The sequence below is a fragment of the Rattus norvegicus genome, chromosome 1 (genome assembly GCF_021556685.1).
Source record: "Rattus norvegicus strain SHRSP/BbbUtx chromosome 1, alternate assembly SHRSP_T2T, whole genome shotgun sequence".
Lineage (NCBI taxonomy): Eukaryota > Metazoa > Chordata > Mammalia > Rodentia > Muridae > Rattus > Rattus norvegicus.
Window position 1 is genome coordinate 97,421,830 of NC_141534.1, and position 20,257 is coordinate 97,442,086.

Below are 20,257 nucleotides of genomic sequence, written 5' to 3' on the forward strand. Positions count from 1 at the left end.
AAAAGTTCCAGTCGTACTTCGGTAGTTTCCTTACTTCCCTCATTTCCTCAACTTGTTCCTTTTCCACCTCCCCCTCGGGTATCCCTCACTCTTGGTCAGGCTTCCGGAAGTTCTGATGCTTAAAGGCCCTGAGCCAAGGTTGGAGACAAATAGACCTGTTTCGGTTCAAAGGTTCCCAGGCCGTCACCTGCACTCCGGGCACCGCCAAGAAGTTCTCATCCTTCTTAGCGCAGCACTGCTGCTCCCTGGTGGCGCAAGGGGAAACTCATTCTGGGAAATTATGAACTGGCCAGTGCCTGGTGAGTTGGGAACCTACCATTTTCCTACCATTTTCTTCTCTGTTTTGTACAAAGGTGTCAGGTCACATCCTTCCGCTCAAAACTTTGCTGTAGTCCCTCCCAAGCAAAACAAACAAACAAACAAACAAACAAACATTGGCTTCATTGACCTTCCCCAACCAACTTTGCTTAGTTGACTTCAGCCATACGGGTCTGGGTCATTTGAACCAGGCTGGTTCAAATGGGTCATTTCACATATGGCTGGTTTGGCTACTAGAATTCCCTTCCGGCTTCTGACTCCTGCTATCATTTCCCTTAGGGCCGCTTTCAAAGGCAAAGGCATCTCAGAAAATTCTACCCTGTTCCCGAGTGGCTTAAAATCACGGCTTAAGTCCAGGAAATTGCCACCGCTGTCGTTTTTACTGCTTGTAACCCTGTACCAGTGAGTGGCATGTGTTACTTTGTGTTCTGTAGATGTCGTTATTATCAATATGTTACCGATATCCAAAACTTGGCCATCATCTCCAACATAGGAAAGAAAGAATGTGTTGGATTAGAGCCCACCCTAATCACCCCACTTCACTCAGCATTTTGACCGTGTCTCCAAAGATAAAGTCTTCCACATAAAGCCCGAGAGTAGTCTCAGCCTATATCCCCAACCTCTCTCCCCCACTGCCCTCCTTCCAAATCATTTCCTGTCATCTGATATTCTACTAATCAGATTTTCATCACCTAGCTTATCCCCTCCCAAAGACAACATTGCTTAGCAAACATTCCACCTCTCCGTTCCCTGGCCCTTCTGTAGTTAGGTGGGGCTATCCCATCAACTACAGTGAGTAGCATATAAGCAAGTGAAGAGGGTTCCCCCTCCCAGTTCAGAACATTTAATAGCCAGCATGTGAAACAGGACCCCCCCTCCCCCTCCCCCTCCCCCCACTGCAAATAGTCTTGTTTCAGATGGCATCTGTGGGACACTTGAGGGGGAGCACTCTCTACTACCCAGTGCTGGGCATGAGTGTGAGAAAAGAACGGGGTTTTGAAGCTAAGAGTCCAGAATGGGCTTCTTAGATGATGAAATCTAGGCTGTCCCAGTCAGTACGTCCCAGCGATACGGAGGGGCCCGATTTGTTGATGATTGAAAAGTCTTTACTAACTCCAGGGGAGGAGGCCTTTGTCACTGCTTCCCACTGGACTTCACAAACAGTGGAGACCAGCACCTCTCCTTCCCCCTTCGGATGGACGTGAAGCCCTTGTCCCATTCCCACGTCAGGTACTTTCCTTCTCTGTGACAAATAACTGGTGAGAAACAGGGGTGCTGTTTGTTTGTTTAAATCTTTTTTGGGGGGCTCATGGTTTCAAAGGTTTCTGGGCACGGCTGGCGGGCTGTGTCACTTGGGGCTTGCATTGCATGGTTTGAGAGGCACAGAACCAAGTCCACTGCTTGCTTCATCGAGGCCAGGGCACAGAGAGGCAGGCAGGAAGAGGACAGGGACAATGTAGACCTAAGGACACTGCCGTAGTAATGCTAACTGGGTCCTACGTCCCACTGATGGACCAGCATGACTCCATCTTAAGAGTAAGAGCCATCTTGTTCCAAGGTCATTCCTTATTTCTATAAAACTTGCATCCGACACATCTCCTGCACACGTCCTACACTTTATACCCTGACCTCCACTCTGAGGAGAGGCTCTGCCAAATGATTTTGAAATGTTCCTCTGAGGTCCTACATAACCAAAAAACCTTAAAAAACCCTCTGGCCTTGAAGATTTGGAGCTCACGGAAACTCCACCCCCTCCTGTGTTTGATGCTATTTTTCTCAAACTCCACTTTAGAGAGCCCATCTGACAGAAAATAAAACTTGCATGATTTGATCAAAGAGTTTGGGTAGCGGTCTTTACTCTTGTTCAGTGAGATCAACATTAAGGTTTCTAGTGCCAGCAAAATTAGCACCACCATCTGGGACCCCAAAGTGTGAACTTTAGTGGATGTCTGTACCAAAGCACACCATTGTCTGAGTACCGGATATGTGGAGGGTGAATAATTCTATCTACTTCCTGGGGACATGTAAGTTATATAGGTAACACACACATATGCACATTTCATTCCGTTTCTATTTTATAGTCATTGGTTTGCCTGCATAAAGGCCTGGGCATCACGTGTGTATCTGGTGCCCACAGAAGCAGAAGAGGGATTGGATTTACAGTTGTAAGCTGCCATGTGGGTGCAAGGAGTCAGTCCCAGGTCTCCAGGAAAAGGAGCCAGTGTGCTCAACTGCTGAGCCATCTCTCCAGCCCAAGTTGTTATGTTTGATGTATATGTCTGGAAACTCGCTGAACCCCGGTTCACAGGGCTGGTGGTGCCCAAGTTCTGTGGGTGACATCACAGTGCCCAAGAAGGTTCTGAAGTTCCTTGTGTAGTTGAGTCAGCCATGCTGGCCACTCTGTGGCTGGTTGGTCTTTCTCTTCCCATGCTGTGGGCCCAGAAACTAATCAACTGTCCCTATAAGAATGTGTGTCAGTACGCCCTGCTCTCAGGCAATGACGTGATCCTACAGTGTAACTACCCCAAAGCACTTTGGTATTTTTCTTCATCTTTAGAGGACAAACTGTCCCTGGTCAACTCCATGCCTGATGTGAAGGTACTGTCTGGGAGCGACCTGCAGTTGTCTAACCCTAAGCCTTCCCAGACAGGGCTCTACCGCTGCCTGGATGATCACAAGGCCCGTGTAGTAGAATATGAGATTGACTTCCAGGACATAGCACTGTTGCACATCACACACAAAGACCTGGGCCAAAAGCCCATGGGAAATGAGAGCATGAACCTGGGAGGCAAGGTACTGGTTTTTACCCGCTGGGATCCTTGGCAACATTGTAACCGTTGCCAAAAGCCCGGTGAGCGCAAACGTCTAGGATACTGCTATGTGGAGGAACCCCTAGAAAAGCCCATGCCTTGCTGGCTCTACATGAGAGAGGAGAAGGTGACGGATAACCGCCTGCGGCCTGAACTCCAGATACAAGCCTGCCAGGTGCCCTGTGATACCGCCACAGAAACCAAGCAGCCGTACTTCGTCTTTGACCTATATCAGCTGGACAAGCCCAACAACCATGCTCCACTCAAGTGTCCCTTGGCTTCCATTTACAGGTAACAAACAGGAGCAGGATGCTAACAGCCTTTCTTTTGGCCCTCACCCAAGCCCAGTCTCCCAGGCTATCTGGTGCTAGGGGTCTCCGATAGTAAAGCAAACTCTTCCTCTCAACCCAGAAGCTTTTATGGTCAGAGTCTAGAGGGATCGATTTGCTTAGATGTTTCCACACCAGAAATAGCGTCTGAGCTGGGATCTGGGCAAACGATGCAGAGAAAGGGCGGGACTGAGAAAGACATAGTTCCCGCCCACACAGGCAGCTCGGAGCCTCAGGCCCGAGCTCAGCTGATGTAAACACTGATTGGAGGTCCTGCTGCTGGACCCTGATGGGTGTGGTTTGTTCTCTGTCCTTGCTCCAATGTCATGACGTCTGGGACTTTTCTCCTCCTTTTTAGTTTTTGAGACAGGATCTTTACTGTGTAGCCTTGGCTGGCCTGGAACTTGCTATTCACCAGGCTGAACTCACAAGAGATCTGCCTCCCTCTACCTCCTGGATGCTGGAATTAAGATTGCACACCACCACACCCAGCACGTATTTGTTGGTTTCTCTGCCTGTGGATGGCAAAGGGACGTGATATGACATAATAACTTTAGGACAAAAAATAGCAACAGTTGTAGGTATTGATTGCAAAAACTATTGGTAAGAATGTAGACGAATCTGCTACATAGTGAGACCCTGTGGAAAGAATAAAGCCAAAACCAAACTAACAAAACAAAAAACAGCCCCAAAACCTAGACTTAGAAAACTTTCTTGAAGATAGCTCATCAGATGTTCCCTGCTGAATATCCTTGGTTTTTATAACCGTGGATATTTTAGTTCTTTTTAATTGTTCCTTTTAATTCTTGAAAGAATCACACAGTTTATTTTTTATTTGAGATTTATGTATTTGTCTTTCATGTGCGTGGGTGTTTTACCTTCATGTGTCTGTGTACAGTGTGCAGTGCTCACAGGGGCCAGAAGAGGGCAATGGATTGCCAGGACCTGGAGTTACAGAGGTTGTGACCCCTCCTGCAGGTGCTGGGAATTGAACTTGGGTCCTCTGGAAGAGCAGCTAGTGCTCTTGATCGCTTAGTCACCTCTCTAGCCCCTAAATTAGTGGTTCTCAACCTGCCCATCCTTGTGACCCTTTAATACAGTTAGTTCCTCATGTTGTGACCCCCAACCATAAAGTTATCTTCATTGCTACTTTATATCTAGCATTTTCTTTTCTTTCTTTCTTTCTTTCTTTCTTTCTTTCTTTCTTTCTTTCTTTCTTTCTTTTTTTTTTTTTTTTTGCCACTGAGTTGTGTCTCAGCTCCTAGGACCATTGGAAATAATGTGTTTTCCAATGGTTAGGACCAACAGTTGGAGAACCACTGCCCTAATGGCTCCTTTATAATGAACATGTTGACTGTATATACCGACTTAGGTATGTGAAGGTTGATGGGAGGCCCCTCCCCCTTCCTAGTGGGTGTTTATTCCGTGACTTGCGTGTTTCTTTATTTTCATTCTGGTGGGGTTGGATGAGAAATATCCCCAACAGGCTTAGGTGTGTGAACACTTGGTCCCAGTTGGTGGCGCTGTTTGGACAAGTTACAGGGAGAGGCAGTCTTGCTGGAGGAAGTACGTCACTGGGGGCAGGCTTAGAGTTTAAGGCTTCATGCCACGCCCAGTTTGTTATCTGCTTCGAAATGGGGCTGAAAAACGTCGTCTCTCGGCTTCCTGTTCTCACAGCCCTGCCTGCTGCTCGCTGTTATGCCTCCTCTCCGTGATAGATTGCTAGTCCTCTGGGACCATAAGCCCAAATAAACTCTTCATTCTGTAAGTTGCCTCGGTCACAGTGTCTTATCACAGCAACAGAAAGGTAACAGACACAGTGTAATTCTAGGGGCCAATTCTGAAGGGATTCTGGCCGGCTTGAGCATGGCAAACATGGCTGGCAGGCTTTGCCCTTCTCTTCTCTGCCTGGCTAAAACCTGTTAGCGTACATTCGTAAAGCTGGCCACCACGGTCTGTTCCCTTTTATGTGGCCACTTCCTCCTCCAGAGGAAGGTCCAGATAGCAAAGTACTGAAGTCTAGCAATCCAAAGCCCCATTTGGCTGCCCTAATTAGCATGCCCAGTTAAAATTAAACACCTCATCCTAACACGGGGTTTCCCTTTGTATCTTTATAAACTGCCAATTTGGGCTGGAGAGATGGCTCAGAGGTTAAGAACACTGATTGCTCTTCCAGAGGTTATGAGGTCAATTCCAACCACCACATGGTGGCTCACAACCATCTGTAATGGGATCTGGTGCCCTCTTCTGGCCTGCAGGCATATATGCAGCACAGAATGCTATGTATATAATAAACAAATCTTTAAAAACAAAAGTATAAACCGCCAATTAATTAATTAATTAATTAATTAATTAATTAATTAGATGTGCCACGTCTCTTTATCCAGAGGCAGTCCTTTGTCCCACTCCAGGACAAATACCCCTGCCCACTCTCCCTTGTCTCCTCCCCATCTCCTCGGTCTTTGTCTCTTATTCCTTGACCTCTGTCCTTCTGGGTCAAATAAATCTCTCTGGTGCTGAGAACATGGTGTTGGGGCTCCCAAGCTTTTGAGTTTCAGAAGGACACTGTTGATGGTTGTGAGAAGACAAGATAGCAGGCAATGAGGTATGTTGGCAGGAGCAGGAGGCTTCCTGGTCACATTGCAATAGCGTGTGGGGATACAGTCCATCATGAAAGTGCAGATGTGGTGTGGGGTAGGCGCCATGGTAGGGGGATCTCCTCACAGCAGACTCTCCTCACCTCATATCTTGGAGCAGGAAGTAGAGAGCAGCTAGTTGTGACATATTGTCTCTTCTTGTAGATCTGGATGTAGAATCCTTAGCTACGTCTCCAGCCCCATGGCAGGCTGTCTCTGTCTGTCTGTCTGCCTCTCTCTCTCTCTCTCTCTCTCTCTCTCTTTCTCTCTCTCTCTCTGTAAATTTTAAATTACTGAGTTAATTTCTTTAGTTATAAATAAGTTCTCTTTCTTGTGATAGTGTCGTTGAACCCCCCCCCCCCAGTGAATTTATCCATTCCATCAAAGTATCAAGAAGATTTTGGCTCTCGCCTACTGTGGTGGTTTGAATGAGAATGGCCCTCTATAGCCGCATACATCTGAATGCTTGGTCCCCAGGGAGTGGCGTTATTCGGAAGGATTCAGAGGTGTAGCCTTGTTGGAGGAAGGTAGCACTGGCAGGGATGGGCTTTGGGGTTCTCAAAAGCCCTGTGCCAAGCCCAGAATTGCTCTCTCTTCCTGCTGCCTGTGATCAGTGGCTTCTTCTGCACCATGTTGGCCTACATTCCGACATGCTCCCTGCCATGACAGCAACGGACTAAACTTCTGAAACTCAGTGAGCCCCAACTAATACTTCCCTTCATAAGAGTTGCTGTGGCCATGGCGTCTCTTCACAGCCATAGAAACTGACACCTTTACTTAGAAAAGACACCTGTGTGTAGCTGTAGTATGTTGTTGTCTTTGCGTTCTTTTCTGTGGCTTTTCAAGGCTTTATGCATTCTAGGAGAACATTCTACCACCAAGCTACCCCCATGCATTGTGAAGCCTAGACTTGCTTTGAACTCAGGATCTTCCTGCTTCTGCCCCCTAAGTATTGAAATGATAGACACACCATGATTTCTAGCTCCATTTATCATCGTTTTATGTCATTAGGAGCAACGCTAGTATCTCCTTTTAAATTGTTTTAAATTAATCCCAGCACTCGGAATGCAGAGGCAAGTGTATTTATGTGACTCTGAGGCCAGCCTGGTCTACACAGAGAGTTCCAGACTAGTTAGGCCTATACAGTGAGACTCTTGTCTCAAAAACCAAAGCAAGACCTTCCAGGTGATTCAGTGAGGAAAAGCACTTGCCACCAAATCCAGTGACCCCAGTTTGGTCCCCAAAGAGAATATAGTGGAGAAAGAGAAATGTCTTTGACAAATTATCCTCTGACCTCCTACACAGTCACCATATGTGTGCCTGGAATCATACACATGCTTGTGCAGGCATACATACACAACAAGAAACTGTGTGCAACAGCCCCCCCCCCCCAAGATCGAAACATTCCATCCTGCAGGGAAACTCCTTAAGCAGGAAGCTAAGCCACTCAAAACAGCTTCAGGAAGTCCCTGAAACTGACTAGATTCTCTAGGCCCCTCCCTGCCAGAGTAAAGAATAAAAGCTGCAAAGAAGATTCTGAGACTGGACCTGGAAACCAGGTGAGCAGCCTGGAAGAGGTTTAGGTCAACTGAGGCACTGGAAAGGACACCCTCCAACCTGCTAAGTCTGCCTTTGTGACCTGTCACTTATCCTGGGGTGGGCTTTGGTGATGCAGCTGCCTTTGAGCTGTTTCAGCTACTGTAAATAACCCCAATCATAAGTAAGCAACTTGGTGGCATCTGCCCTAGGGTTGTATGAGGGGACATGTGTGTATGTGATGACTCCCCAGGAAAAGTTTTGTCATACAACACACACACCACACACACACACGCACACACACACACACACGCGCGCACACACACACACACACGAATAAGTGAATACATATAAAAACAACAGAATCCAAAGTAAATAAATGAAAAAAAATCAGGTAGCTTTCAACAAAAATCTGTATAAAAGCACAGCTCTATATGGACCAGCTGAGGTCCTGAGAATGACCAGGGTCCATTTTCCTTAGGAGAAGTTAGTCCACATTCATCAGCCTAGTAGCCTTCTAAAAATTCACTCACAGCTGACACAGCTGGTAGTGTGTGACCTTGTGTGTTGCAAAGGGGGCAGGTGCCTTGTTTCTTTATTTGAGTGATGGCTGGCCCTCGATAGTCACCAAACACCTGTGCACAGGAGACACCAAAGGAAATCATGTCTGGGTCACCTCAAAGTTGATAGGTGACACTGAGGCCAGTCTGACAAGATGTTTACAAAAGGATTGGGAATGGAGGAAATTGTGAACAGTGTTTATTTAAGATGAATTTTGCAGATGGGGGAAGAGTTAGGGACCGATCCATGTGAAGGTTCTGAAGCAGGCACCCCTCTGCTTGGCTGGAATGCTCTGGAAAACAGGGCACAAGTTAAGACGAGTGGGTGGTCAGAGAGATAGAGGAAGTCAGAACCATGACCAGCAAGAATTCGGTCACGGATCCATCCCCAGGGTTAAGAAGTTTGAGTATGTCAGGCTGGAGAGGTGGCTCAGTGGTTAAAAGCACTGGCTGCTTTTCCAGAGGTCCTGAGTTTGGTTCTGTGACTCCAGGAAATGCAGTGTTTTCTTTTGGCTTCCTAAGGCACACATGTGGTGTATAGACATAGGTGTAGGTAAAACACCTACACATATAAAGAAAAACAAAAACAACAAAAAAGAAAAAAAAATGGCTCAGTGGCAAAGAGCACTGGCTGCTTTTCCAGAAGACCCAAGGTCGGTTCCCAGCAACCACATAGAGGTTTGTAACTAACTCCAGTTCCAGGGAATCTGACATCCTCTTCTGCTCTCCAGGTTCCTGTACATACACAAGACCACAGGACACACTCTTCTCTCTCTCTCTCTCTCTCTCTCTCTCTCTCTCTCTCTCTCTCTCTCTCTCTCTCAATGATTTTTAAAAAGTAGAGTGTGATGGCACGCACCTTTAATCCCATCCTCAGGAGGCAGAGCCAGGCAGATCTCTGAGTTCCGGGCCAGTCTGGGCTACGTACGCAGTGAGACTGTCGGGACACAGTCTACCCATGTAGGAACAGTTGCCTAATGTTCACATGTGTGGTACCAGCGCCTGGGCCTGAAACTCATCTCTCGGGAAAACAGGTGATAAAGACCAGACTAGGCAAACTACATCTCAACTTGTCACAAAGGGAGGGAGTTGGTGGCCTCATAGCCTCTCGGTTCCCCTCACTGCCAAAGACTGAGAGGCTTGAGTTCATGAGTGACCTCACAATGTGCAGGCTGGTGGCCAATGCACAGCCATCTTCCCAGTCCACCATGTTTACCATCCTGTGGATACTGCTCAGCTTTGCTCTCCCAGTGTTGGGGCCCCACATCCCTGTAAGCTGCCCCAAGGCCAAGGAATGTGTCCTGGCCCTCCTCTCCAGCAATGACGTTGTCTTGGAATGCAGTGTTTCCGGTGCACACTGGTTAATCTCTGGGCCCAGTGAAGATGGTAAGCCCATCAACCCGTCCAGTGTTCCCAATATAAGAAAGAGACCAGACGGTGGGATCCATATCCAAAACCCGTTACCGTCCAACACGGGCCTCTACCAATGCCGGGACGAGAATGGAAACCAAGTGACCAGTTACAAGATTGATTTCCAGGACATCAACAGGCTGCATGCCACCCATATAAACCTGGAGCAGAAGCCCCTAATGAATCAGACACTGAATCTGGGCCACAGAGAGGTAGTGTATACCCAGTGGGGACCTTGGCAGAGATGCAGCAAATGTGACAGTCTGGGAGAGCGCAAACGCCTGGGTTACTGCTACATCAAGGAGCCCTTGGAGGAACCTGTACCCTGCGGGCTCTACCTTGGAGGTGTGGACGTGTTCTATGCCCGAGTAAGGCCTGAGATGCAGGTGGAAACCTGCTATGAGAACTGCGGAGGCAATCTGATGGGTGGACACTACATCATCTTTGATAACTTCAGGTTCACGGAGGGGTCTGAATCGGCACTGCTCACCTGTCCCTTCGCAACCATCTACAGGTGATGGGACCTTTACACCATCCATGCTCCTGGTCCCTTGTCCCCAGGGTTCTTCATGGTGAATCTGTGCCAGGCTGGTAGGGGCATCTTGGTAGGTCAGCCCATTGAAAGCAAAGACAAGGCCAGGGATGCTGGATACATGTCTTTAATCTGAAACATAACAGCAAGAATGTATGTCCAAAAGGATACTGATTCTATGGGAAGAGGGGTTTTGTTTTGTTTTCTTTCTTTCTTTCTTCCTTTCTTTCTTTCTTTCTTTCTTTCTTTCTTTCTTTCTTTCTTCCTTCCTTCCTCCCTCCCTCCCTCCCTCCCTCTCTCTCTCTCTCTCTCTCTCTCTCTCTCTCTTTCTCGTTTCTTGTATGTGAGTACACTGAAGCTGTCTTCAAACACACCAGAAGAGGGCATCAGATCCCATTACAGATGGTTGTGAGCCACTGTGTAGTTGCTGGGATTTGAACTCAGGACCTCTGGAAGAGCAGCCAGTGCTCTTAACCACTGAACCATCTCTCCAGCCCTTGTTTTGCTTTCTTAAGACTCATATTTACTAATTTCTCTATGGATTGTTTGAAATGATAAGATACTTCAGAGATTCAGGGGACCATGTTGCTCACTGGCAACATGGCCTTCCAAATAAATCGGTGAGATTTTCTCTGGAATGTGAACAGGATTGACATCACTCACGGGGCCGGCTTCTGTCAAGGCTCCGGTTGTCTCATTGAGGGCTTCCAGTTAAGTTCTGCTTTTCTGCTTAAGTCAGCTCGTAATATTCACATAGAGGAATCTGTAGGGCCATTCTCTGCTGAAAGCATTTTAAACGGAACATTACTCATGAAATCGTCTGTGGTGAAGTGTAGCATCACTAAGAGCAACGAGAATTAGGAGTTTTGTGGGCTGATATTTTGTGAATGTTTTAAAAGCAGTGCGAACATTTTAAATTTACTAATTCTTTCCTATATTTTTTAATGTCTGTATGTTTGTGGTTATGTGTACATTAGTTGAAGGTACCTGCAGAGGTCAGGTCCTCTGGAGCTCAAATTAGGTAATACTAACCCCCCTCACATGGATGCTGGGAACCAAACTTGGGTCCTCTGCAAGAGCAGAAGTGTTCCAAACCGCTGAATCATCTCTCTGGTCCCCAAAGTGAATAGTTTGTTTGTCTGTTTAGTTGGTTTGCTTTCTTTTTGAGACAGGGTCTCCCTATGTTGCTATCCTGAAACTAATATAGAGCAGGCTAGCCTCAGACTCCTAGAGATGATCTACCTCTGCCTCACGAGTTCATATCTCCTAAGACTAATGTTTTACATTTTTTTTTAGACGGCCCAAGCTGGAGGTGGGAGGATATCTCAATAGTTAAAACATTCTCTGTGCAATCTATAAGACAAGAGTTCGAATCCTTGGAACCCACAGGAATGTCGTGTGGGTGTGGTGGCTCACCTGTTCTTTAAGCCTTGGAAATTAAGACAGGGAGTCCTTGGAGAAAGAGTAGCCTGGTTATCCCTGGTTAGATAGAGTTCTCATATCGATGAATTCTGGATTTTACTCTACCCTGCTTCAATGAACAAAGCAGGAGAAAAATTAAGATTTCAGACATCAATTTTGGGCATACACGCAAACACATATGTGCATGCACCTGCACACAGGTGAACACTTACACACAGACACGCAAACACGACGCACATACACATGAAAAGGAAAAGAAATGCTAAAGTTATTAATCATTTTATTAGAACAAATAAGGTCATTGTAAACACGAAGAAAAGCAATCTCACCTATTCTATAAAATGATGTTAAAATATGCCCTAGGTGACAAAGAGGAACATTTCTGTTGTTTATTAATGTATTTTGTGATACTTAAATATTCAGGATTAGTAGCAATACTTAAAGTGTGTGTGTGCACGTGTGTGCGTGTGCGCACGTGTGTGTGTATGTCACCCTTGGGAGCCAGAAGAGTGTCAGGTCTCCTGGAACTGGAGTTATGGATGGTTTTGAGCTGCTACATGGGTGTTGGGGCTGTAATCTCAGTTCTCTGAAAGAGCACCCAGGGTTCTTTATTTTATTTTATGTTTCTCAGATATTTTATATATTTACATTTCAAATGTTATCCCCTTTCCCCCCTCTCCCGTACCCTCTTCTCTCTCCCCCTGCTTCTATGAGGATGCTCCCACTCCATCCCTACCCACTCCAACCTCAATGCCCTGGCACTGGGGAAACGAGTCTTCACAGGACCAAGGGCTTTTCCTCCTATCGATGATGAACAATGTCATCCTCTGCTACATGTGTGACTGGAGTCACGGGTCCCTCCATGTGTACTCATTGGTTGGTGGTTTGCGGTGCCAAGAAGTGCTGGCTGACAGGAGCCAGATATGGGTGTCTCCTGAGAGGCTCTGCAGAGCCCTACTGTTACAGATGAGGATGGTTGCAGCCGACCATTGGACTGAGCTTGTGGACCCAATGGAGGAGTTAGAGAAAAGACTGAAGGGGCTGAAGGGGTTTGCAACCCCATAGGAAGAACAATATCAACCTACCAATCCCCACCAGATCTCCTAGGGACTAAAGCACCCAGTGTTCTTAACCACTGAACCGTCTCTAACCCTGATGCCCCTTCTATAGAGAGCAAGAGCAGATATCGCTGAAATGCAGCAAACTGTTAGGCCGTAGTGATTTCCCAGTAGGCCGTTATACCTTTTTTTTTTTTAATTTTTTTTATCTGATATGTATGATTATTTTGTCTGCATGTATGTATGTGTGCCATGTGTGTGTTTGTGATGCCTAAAAAGGCCAGAGAGGACATTGGATCCCTTAGAAGTGGAGTTACAGATGCTTATGAGCTGCCATGTGGATGTTGGGAATCAAACTGAGGTTCTCTGGAAGAACAGCCAGTGTTCTTACCCACCGAGCCATCTCTTCAGGTTGATCAAAACCATAATAATTAGATATCGCCTAAAAGCATCATCCTCCCCCAAGGCCAAGATGTGCACGAGGTGTTCCTTCTCCCTAACTTGAGTCTTTGGCCACCAACCATTTTATTGAACTTTGATCCCTCAAGGTGTAGATCAGAGGACTGAGCAAGGGTATCACTACAGCATAGAGCAGGAGGAAGGGTTTCCTGTGATTCTCTGTGACCTTGCTTTGAGGTAGAGTGTGGACAGCTATTATGTAGCCCTAAAGAATAAAAGCCCAACAGTGAGGTGACACACAAGTCCCAAGGTCCTTCCCCATGTCCTCTGTGGGTCCTCCCCTCAGCACAGCCTTAACAATGCCCAAACGGTGTGACCCCGCAAAGCAGGAGCTGTGGAGGGTCGTTTTCCAGGAAGGTTTGTCTGCACAAGCAATTTCAGGCCACACACAGACACACACACACACACACACACACACCACCACCACCACCACCACCACCACCATCCACCCTGGGATGGCCTCCAGAGAGGCAGTTGGAAGATAAAGGTGATCTGAACTCCACAAACCCATCAATCTGAACCATGGTAGTCAGTGCCAGAGGACCTCTGAGTGCGTGATGGCCCTGTAAAGCATATGTTGAGAAAGAGCATCACGACCGTCAGTGTTAGCGACACACACACTCTGTGGAGCTCAAGCCCTAAAGCCATAGAAAGCTGGGTTGCTCACACAAGAAGTGTGGCTAACTTCTCAGGGGCCTTGAGATTCTCAAGGATCTGGTGGAGGGTGCTGGGAGTAAAACAACGGTCCAGGATAGACCAGAGCGGGAAGGAAGACATGAGTGTATGGGGTTTGTGGTTCAAGATTAATTGAGTATAACTGTGGTGTTCTCCGTCAATGTCAGAATGTAGACAGAGATGGCCAGACGAAACATCCAGCGAAGGTCAGAGGAGCCCACACGAGGTTCAGAGAACTTGCAGGTCTCAAAGAACAGTGCGCTGGGCTCAGAAGGAGTGGATCTTGGAGGATGGGAAGCCACTGAAGGCACGAATTCAGTTTGGTAGCCTGAAGGAGTCTGGGGGTCTTGGAAGCAGAAGTAGGCAATAGTCTGTCTGTCTGCAGCCACTGCTAGAGTTTTGGAGAGACTTCCCTGCCTCGGGCACTCTGAGGAATCTTGGAGGGACAATTTTCTCCCCCTCCCTCCTCTGTTAACTCCTGCAGTTCCTAAAACTGCAGGGAGGCCAATTTCAGAGAGATCCCAGGGCACCACTGAGTGTGCATATGCAAATCAGGTGGAACTAGGACCAATGAGGGTGGACTCATCAGATCTGGTTGGAGAAGGAAGAACTAAGCAAAAATTGTTAAAAGTTCCAGGTCAAGGTGTGCTCAGGTCTCTACAAGTGTGGAAAATTGTCTGTGTCCTGGTGATGACACGGTCGGGTTGTCAGCTCCTGTCAGTTACGTTGGGGAGGGGAGTCTTAGCAGAGTACGTTTTTCTTTCTTTCGTTAGTGTTGCTGCGGCAGCACTAACAGCCCTCCACAATTGGCCTCTGTTGGCTCCTTCACCTTTCAGGGCTTGATTGAGTCTGCCTTGCATTCTGAAAGCACCATATTGGGGCCACGCCTACCCAAAGCATGCCTGCCGGACAAGTATTGGGGTTTGAGATCAGATCCCCAACACCCGCCAGGCTTGAGAGCCTCCATCTATAACAATGGCTCTGGAAGGGGTTAGGGCAGAGACAGGTGGATCCTTGAAGCTCATTTACTAGCCAGCCTAGCAGAATTTGGAGATACCCTATCAAAAGAAATGAGGTTAAGGATCTGGAGGAATGGCTCAGTGGTAAAGAGCGCTTACCATTCTCTCAGACTTGAGTTTGACTCTCAGTAGCCATGTCTGGTGGCTTACCACTACCCATAACTCCCAACTCCAGAGGGACCTTGCTCTTCAGTCATCTGCACTCTGCACGTGCAAACACAGACATACACCTGTGATAGATAGCCCAGCAGTTAAGAGCACTTGCTGCGGGGTTGGGGATTTAGCTCAGTGGTAGAGCGCTTGCTAGGCCCTGGGTTCGGTCCCCAGCTCTGGGGGGCGGGGGGAGCACTTGCTGCTTTCTCAGAAGACCCAGGTTCAGTTCCCAGCACCCATGTGGCTACTCAAAGTTCCAGTTCCAGAGCATCTAAAGACCTGGCATCCGTGGAAACCAGGCACACGTGTGGTGCATACACATAGATGGGGACAAAACACTCCCACACATAAACGTAATAAATGTAATAAATGGCTGAGTTAATGAATAAAGCCTTAAAAGAAAAGAAAGGTAAACAGTGATTGAGGAAGATACCAGACATGGACCCCTGGCCTCACATTCATGTATGCGTGCATGTTTGCATGTACATGAACACATAATTGTTGGGGACTCTCGGGTATGGATTAAATGAATGCATTTGGCTTTAAGGTGAGTACGGACTGTTAGAGGATGAATGTGAATTGTTACTGTTTAGATATGAAGGGTTCCCCCCTGCCAAGAGCCCATGTGTTCAGGGCTTGGTTACCGACTGACAGGTTTTAGGAGAGTGATTGGGTCCTGAGATTAATTCCTTGATAGAGTCAGAGTTGAATGGCGCTTTTGAGAGACGGGAGAAAAAGTGAGGACTAAACTGAAGGAAGTAGGTCAGTGGGGTGTGCCAGAGAGAGACAGACTTGTCTCTACCTCCTTCCCATTCCTCTCTGTTTCCTGGCTTCCTTAATTGGTTTTCTCTGGTGTGTTGGCCCGCAATGAGAACTCAGACTGACCCTGAGTTGGATTCATGTGCCAGCACAGAGTACTACAGCTTAAGACGATAGAACTGGCTGAGCATGGTGGTGGCTCAGCATGGTAGTGTACGCCTTTAATCCCAGCACTGGGAGCCAGAGGCAGGTGGATCCCTGTGAGTTCCAGGCCAGCCAAGGCTACATAGTAACACAAAACATTGTCTCAAAAACAAGTAATGTTACAACAACAACCAGAATACTGAATAATTGTATTTTCTCATCACATTGGAGTCTGGAAGTCAGAAGCAAGCTGTCGGGGGTTGGTGGGGGGAGCGGCTACTCCTCACAAGCTCAGATGCTGGGGAGAGTCCATTGCTGATTTTTTTTTCCTAGCTTTTGTGAGAACCAGAGGCTCTCTGACATTTCTGGGCTGGAAGCTTCATTGCTCATCCCCCTTCTATCTTTTCTTGGCTTTCATCCCTGGGTATCTTTATCTGTCTTGGCTCTAAAAGGTCACCGGACATACTGGACCTCAAGGCCACTCCCCCCCATATGATGTCATTGTAACACGTTGACAGTAACCCAGTTTCAAAATGTGCTTTCATCCTGAGGTTCTGGGAAATGCATGGAGTTTTGGGTGGACAACCTCCCATCTCAAGACCTAGGTCTAGCTAGCCTGGGCCTTGTGGGTAAATGGTGATGTTCTTCGTGAGAAACTAGTGTCCTTGGCTCAGGCCACCCAGCTAGTCAGAGGTAGAGGTCCAGACACTTCCCAGGCCGTACTTCCTGAGCACCCCGCTGGTAACTTTTATAGTGTTCCGTGGAGGGAACAACTTTGACCCCGTGTTCCTCCCATGCAGGCCCGTCCACTGGGAAGTCAACGACAACCCTCTGACATGGCAGGACCAGCTCTCTGGCCAGGAGATCAACACTGTCATGGACCTACACAGCGGTGGCCAGCACCTCAAGGTCTTCCAGCCGGCCACTTACAGATGTTTTGTGGCACAGGAGCTCATAGCCCAGTTCAACCCCACACCCTCTGCCTGTCAGCTGGAGGCTGAGGGACAAGCCAAAGCCCAGGGACCTTGGAGGTCCAGGATCCAGCCAGGCAAGGCGGACTCCGTTCTTAGGGGATTGAAGTTACTGCTGCTGATTGTTTCTGTGCTGGCCGTCGGAGGGTTTCTCTGTAAGGTGGTCTTCCGTCCTGCCTGCGGCCAGAAGAGGAATCAGGTCCTCCTGGTGAAATAAACTGAGCCTTCTGTAGCCAAGGGGACCTGGTATCTCTCCACTGTCCCGTCCTTAGCTCTAGCCACCCATAAGCAGCACCCACCACGTGAGGCCCTGGAGGGGTGTGAGCCAACACAGACCAGGGTGAAATCCAGGGGCCCCTTCACTCCTTGTTGTATTCCCTACTCGGCTAATCTATCGATAACCTCATTGTACAGATAGGAAAACTGAGGGGAGTCTGTCTAGTCATTGGAGATTTGGAATTCTTGGGTTCCCCAGAAGGAGAAAGGGAGGGAGGGAACCTTCGCAGCGTTCTGTGGTATGACTTTCTCTGAGGAGGTGTGAACAACCATCTATTCATCCCAGATCAGACACTAATGACAGACTAAAGAAGTGACTATGTAAAACTGGTTTGGTGAACTAGTGAGTTTATTGGGGTTCCTTACAGGAGAATGGGGGGGTGCGCTTATGTGAGCGAGAGTGACTCTAAAGCAACTGCATCACCCAAAGGTCCAGCATAAATGATGTCACTCATGAGGGCCCGGCATAGGTGATGTCATAGGATCCCGCATAGGTGATGTCACGCATGAAAGCTGCCTTCTTAGACTTTCTGTACAACTTGTAGACAGCTCCACCGAAGAGTCTGCTCTTCCCCAGAGAATGGTTGCTGTTTGTGCAGCCATGGGGAGGGTCTTGTGAACCATGGAACTTTCCAAGTTTCCTGAGTCTGGGTCTTCCTTCCCCCCACCCAAAAGGAACACGTCAACTGGAAAGGGATATTAATAACATCCCAACGGGTGTCTCCATTGTATATTGTGTCCTTGTCATTCAACCCTCTCTTCCAGGGACAAGATGGAGGACACATATGGGCATCTCTGAGCACCACCCTTTCCCCTTTCGGTCTGCACTGGATCCCTGGTGCTTTTCCCTGCTTGTCCCTTAGGACATCTTCCTCTACTAAGTCACAGATATAGCCACAGTGTGTGTGTGTGTGTGTGTGTGTGTGTGTGTGTGTGTGTCTGTCTGTATGTGTCTGTCCGTCTCTCTCTTGCATACACACAGTACACAACACACACACACACACACACACTCACACATCATCCCTTTAGCTTAGACACATGCTATTGTTCAGGATTCTTGTGAGGGAAGAGCCTCTAGTGTTGCTCTGGGACAAGACGCTGGGCCCTGCTCAGCTGATCAGCAGGAACGGCTGGACCTGACTGTTCCCAGAAACCACACACACGGTTTAGCAGAACACAAGAGCAAGACATGAAATATTAATGCCTCTTAAGACTTGTTGACCTAAATTTGCATGGTGAAGTCTTGACAGGGAACATAGGAAGGACTCCTAGGGCAGAATGTAGGCCCAGGAAAACAGGGTAAAGCTCCCCACATGTACCACAAGGCTTCACGTGACACACCACAGACTCAAAGGTTCCTGCAGAATGAGAGAAGGTTCTCTGGAGTGAGTTGGGACTGGCTGTGAAAGCAGATGCCGAGAACAACAATGATAAAAATAGTCAACATTTTTGGCTCTCTTCATGTGCCAAGACATAAACTTTCCCATAAACATCAAGTCCCCGCAAGCCACCGCTAGTGACTGTTACTGTCAGCTGCCTCTTGTTTTATAGCTGGGAACATTAAGGCGCAGAAGGCACACTAAGGCCCGGGTCACACAGTGAGCTTGGGGGAAAGTGGGTAATGGATGGGCCACTCAAAAGAGATCTCAGGGCCTAGGGAGATGGCTCAGTGGGTAAAATCATGAGGACTTGGTTTGGTTCTATGTAAAATAAGGTAGGTGTGGCCATTGCGTGCCTGTAACCTCAGAGCTGGGGCTCAGGTTACACAGGAGGGTATGGGGTTTTGGCTGCCAAACTCTGGGTTCAGTCTCAAGGGAATAAGGTGGGAGAGAGAGAGAGAGAAAGAGAGAGAGAGAGAGAGAGAGAGAGAGAGAGAGAGAGAGAGAGGGAAAGAGAACAGGACACTGTCCTACTGTACACATATAACACACACAGGAACACACACTCATACACATACACCTGCACACGTACCTGTACACACCTGTATATACACACCTGCATACACATCTGTACACATCTGCACATACCTGAACACACACCCATACACACATCTGTATGTACACATCTGCACACACCTGTATTCACACATTTACACACCTGAATGTACACACCTGCACACACACACACACACACACACACACACACACACACACATACAAACGCATCCTCCCCAGCAGGAACCCCCAGGTGTCCTCTACCCGAAGTAGACCCCACAGTGGCAGCATGAGAAGGAACAGTGACAACCAACTGAAACCTCTTCGTCGAGTTAGTGGCCTGTCTACACAGCACTGAAGGTTCCTAACCAAAGTGGAAGATCTTAGCACCAATGGGACCTCTGTGACCTCCCACCCAGCTGTCAACTTAATGGATTTAGAACCACTCAGGAGATGCACCTCTGTGTGAGCCTGTGAAGAGATTTCCGGTGAAACCTAACTCTAATGGTGGGTGGCTGCCACTCCAGAGGCTGGGTTCCCAGATGACCTAAAAGGGGAAAACAAGCAGAGTGGCACAGCACTGATCTCTCTGCTTCCCAACTGCAGATGCAATGTGACCAGCTGCCCCATGTTGCCCACCCTGTGCCTTTCCCACCACCAGGGACTGTCCCCACAGGGAGACAATATGAATCTTTCCTGAAGTTGCTTTTTGTCAGGCATTGAGTTACAGAGATGAGGCCCCTGCTTCTGACTTTAGAGTTGGCATTACTTTATACATGTTTTATCTGCATGTATGTCTGCACACCAGAAGCAGCCACGGGCTTCCGTGGGACTGCAGTTATGATCAGGCGTATGGGGACTAGGAATCAAACCTATACCCTGTGGAAGAGCAGCTAACGCTCATAACTGCTGAACTGTCTTTCCGGGGCCCTTGCTTCTGACTTTCTGACAAAGCTGTTGGGCGGTCATTGTCTCGATGAGGTGGTATCACACAAGTCTGTCTCAGACTTTTGCAGAGCGTCTGATGGCCTGATGTCATGTACATCTGCTGTGGTTTCAATCCATGTCCCCCCATAGTGTCACCTGGTAAAACCTGGCACAGAGCCCGTGGCATCACTGGGAGACAGAGGGACCTTCAGAGGGAAAGGGCTGTGACTTTGAAGGGCTGTTGGTGCTTTTCCATCCTTTCGCTTCTCGGCTGCTAGGAAGTAAGCAACTTCCTGTGCCATGCACCCTTGCCTTGCTGCCCTGCTAGG

The 20,257-nt window shown here is 47.9% G+C and overlaps 1 protein-coding gene across 4 annotated transcripts; it reads left to right on the forward strand.

The window, feature by feature from the left end:
* Positions 1 to 151: 151 nt before the first annotated feature.
* Positions 152 to 17,023, forward strand: Fam187b (family with sequence similarity 187, member B). 4 transcript variants are annotated; one of them, XM_087591839.1, is made up of 3 exons: positions 152 to 299; positions 2,400 to 3,419; positions 16,621 to 17,023. In XM_087591839.1, exons 2-3 carry the CDS (start codon positions 2,707 to 2,709, stop codon positions 17,006 to 17,008), a joined length of 1,101 nt encoding a protein of 366 aa, XP_087447965.1. In that variant the 5' UTR covers positions 152 to 299; positions 2,400 to 2,706; the 3' UTR covers positions 17,009 to 17,023. The 4 variants fall into 4 exon arrangements, with proteins under 4 accessions (XP_087447965.1, XP_087447966.1, NP_001388611.1 ...); XM_087591840.1 differs by lacking the exon at positions 2,400 to 3,419 and having other exon boundaries at positions 274 to 299; NM_001401682.1 differs by lacking the exon at positions 152 to 299 and having other exon boundaries at positions 2,699 to 3,419.
* Positions 17,024 to 20,257: the final 3,234 nt, after the last annotated feature.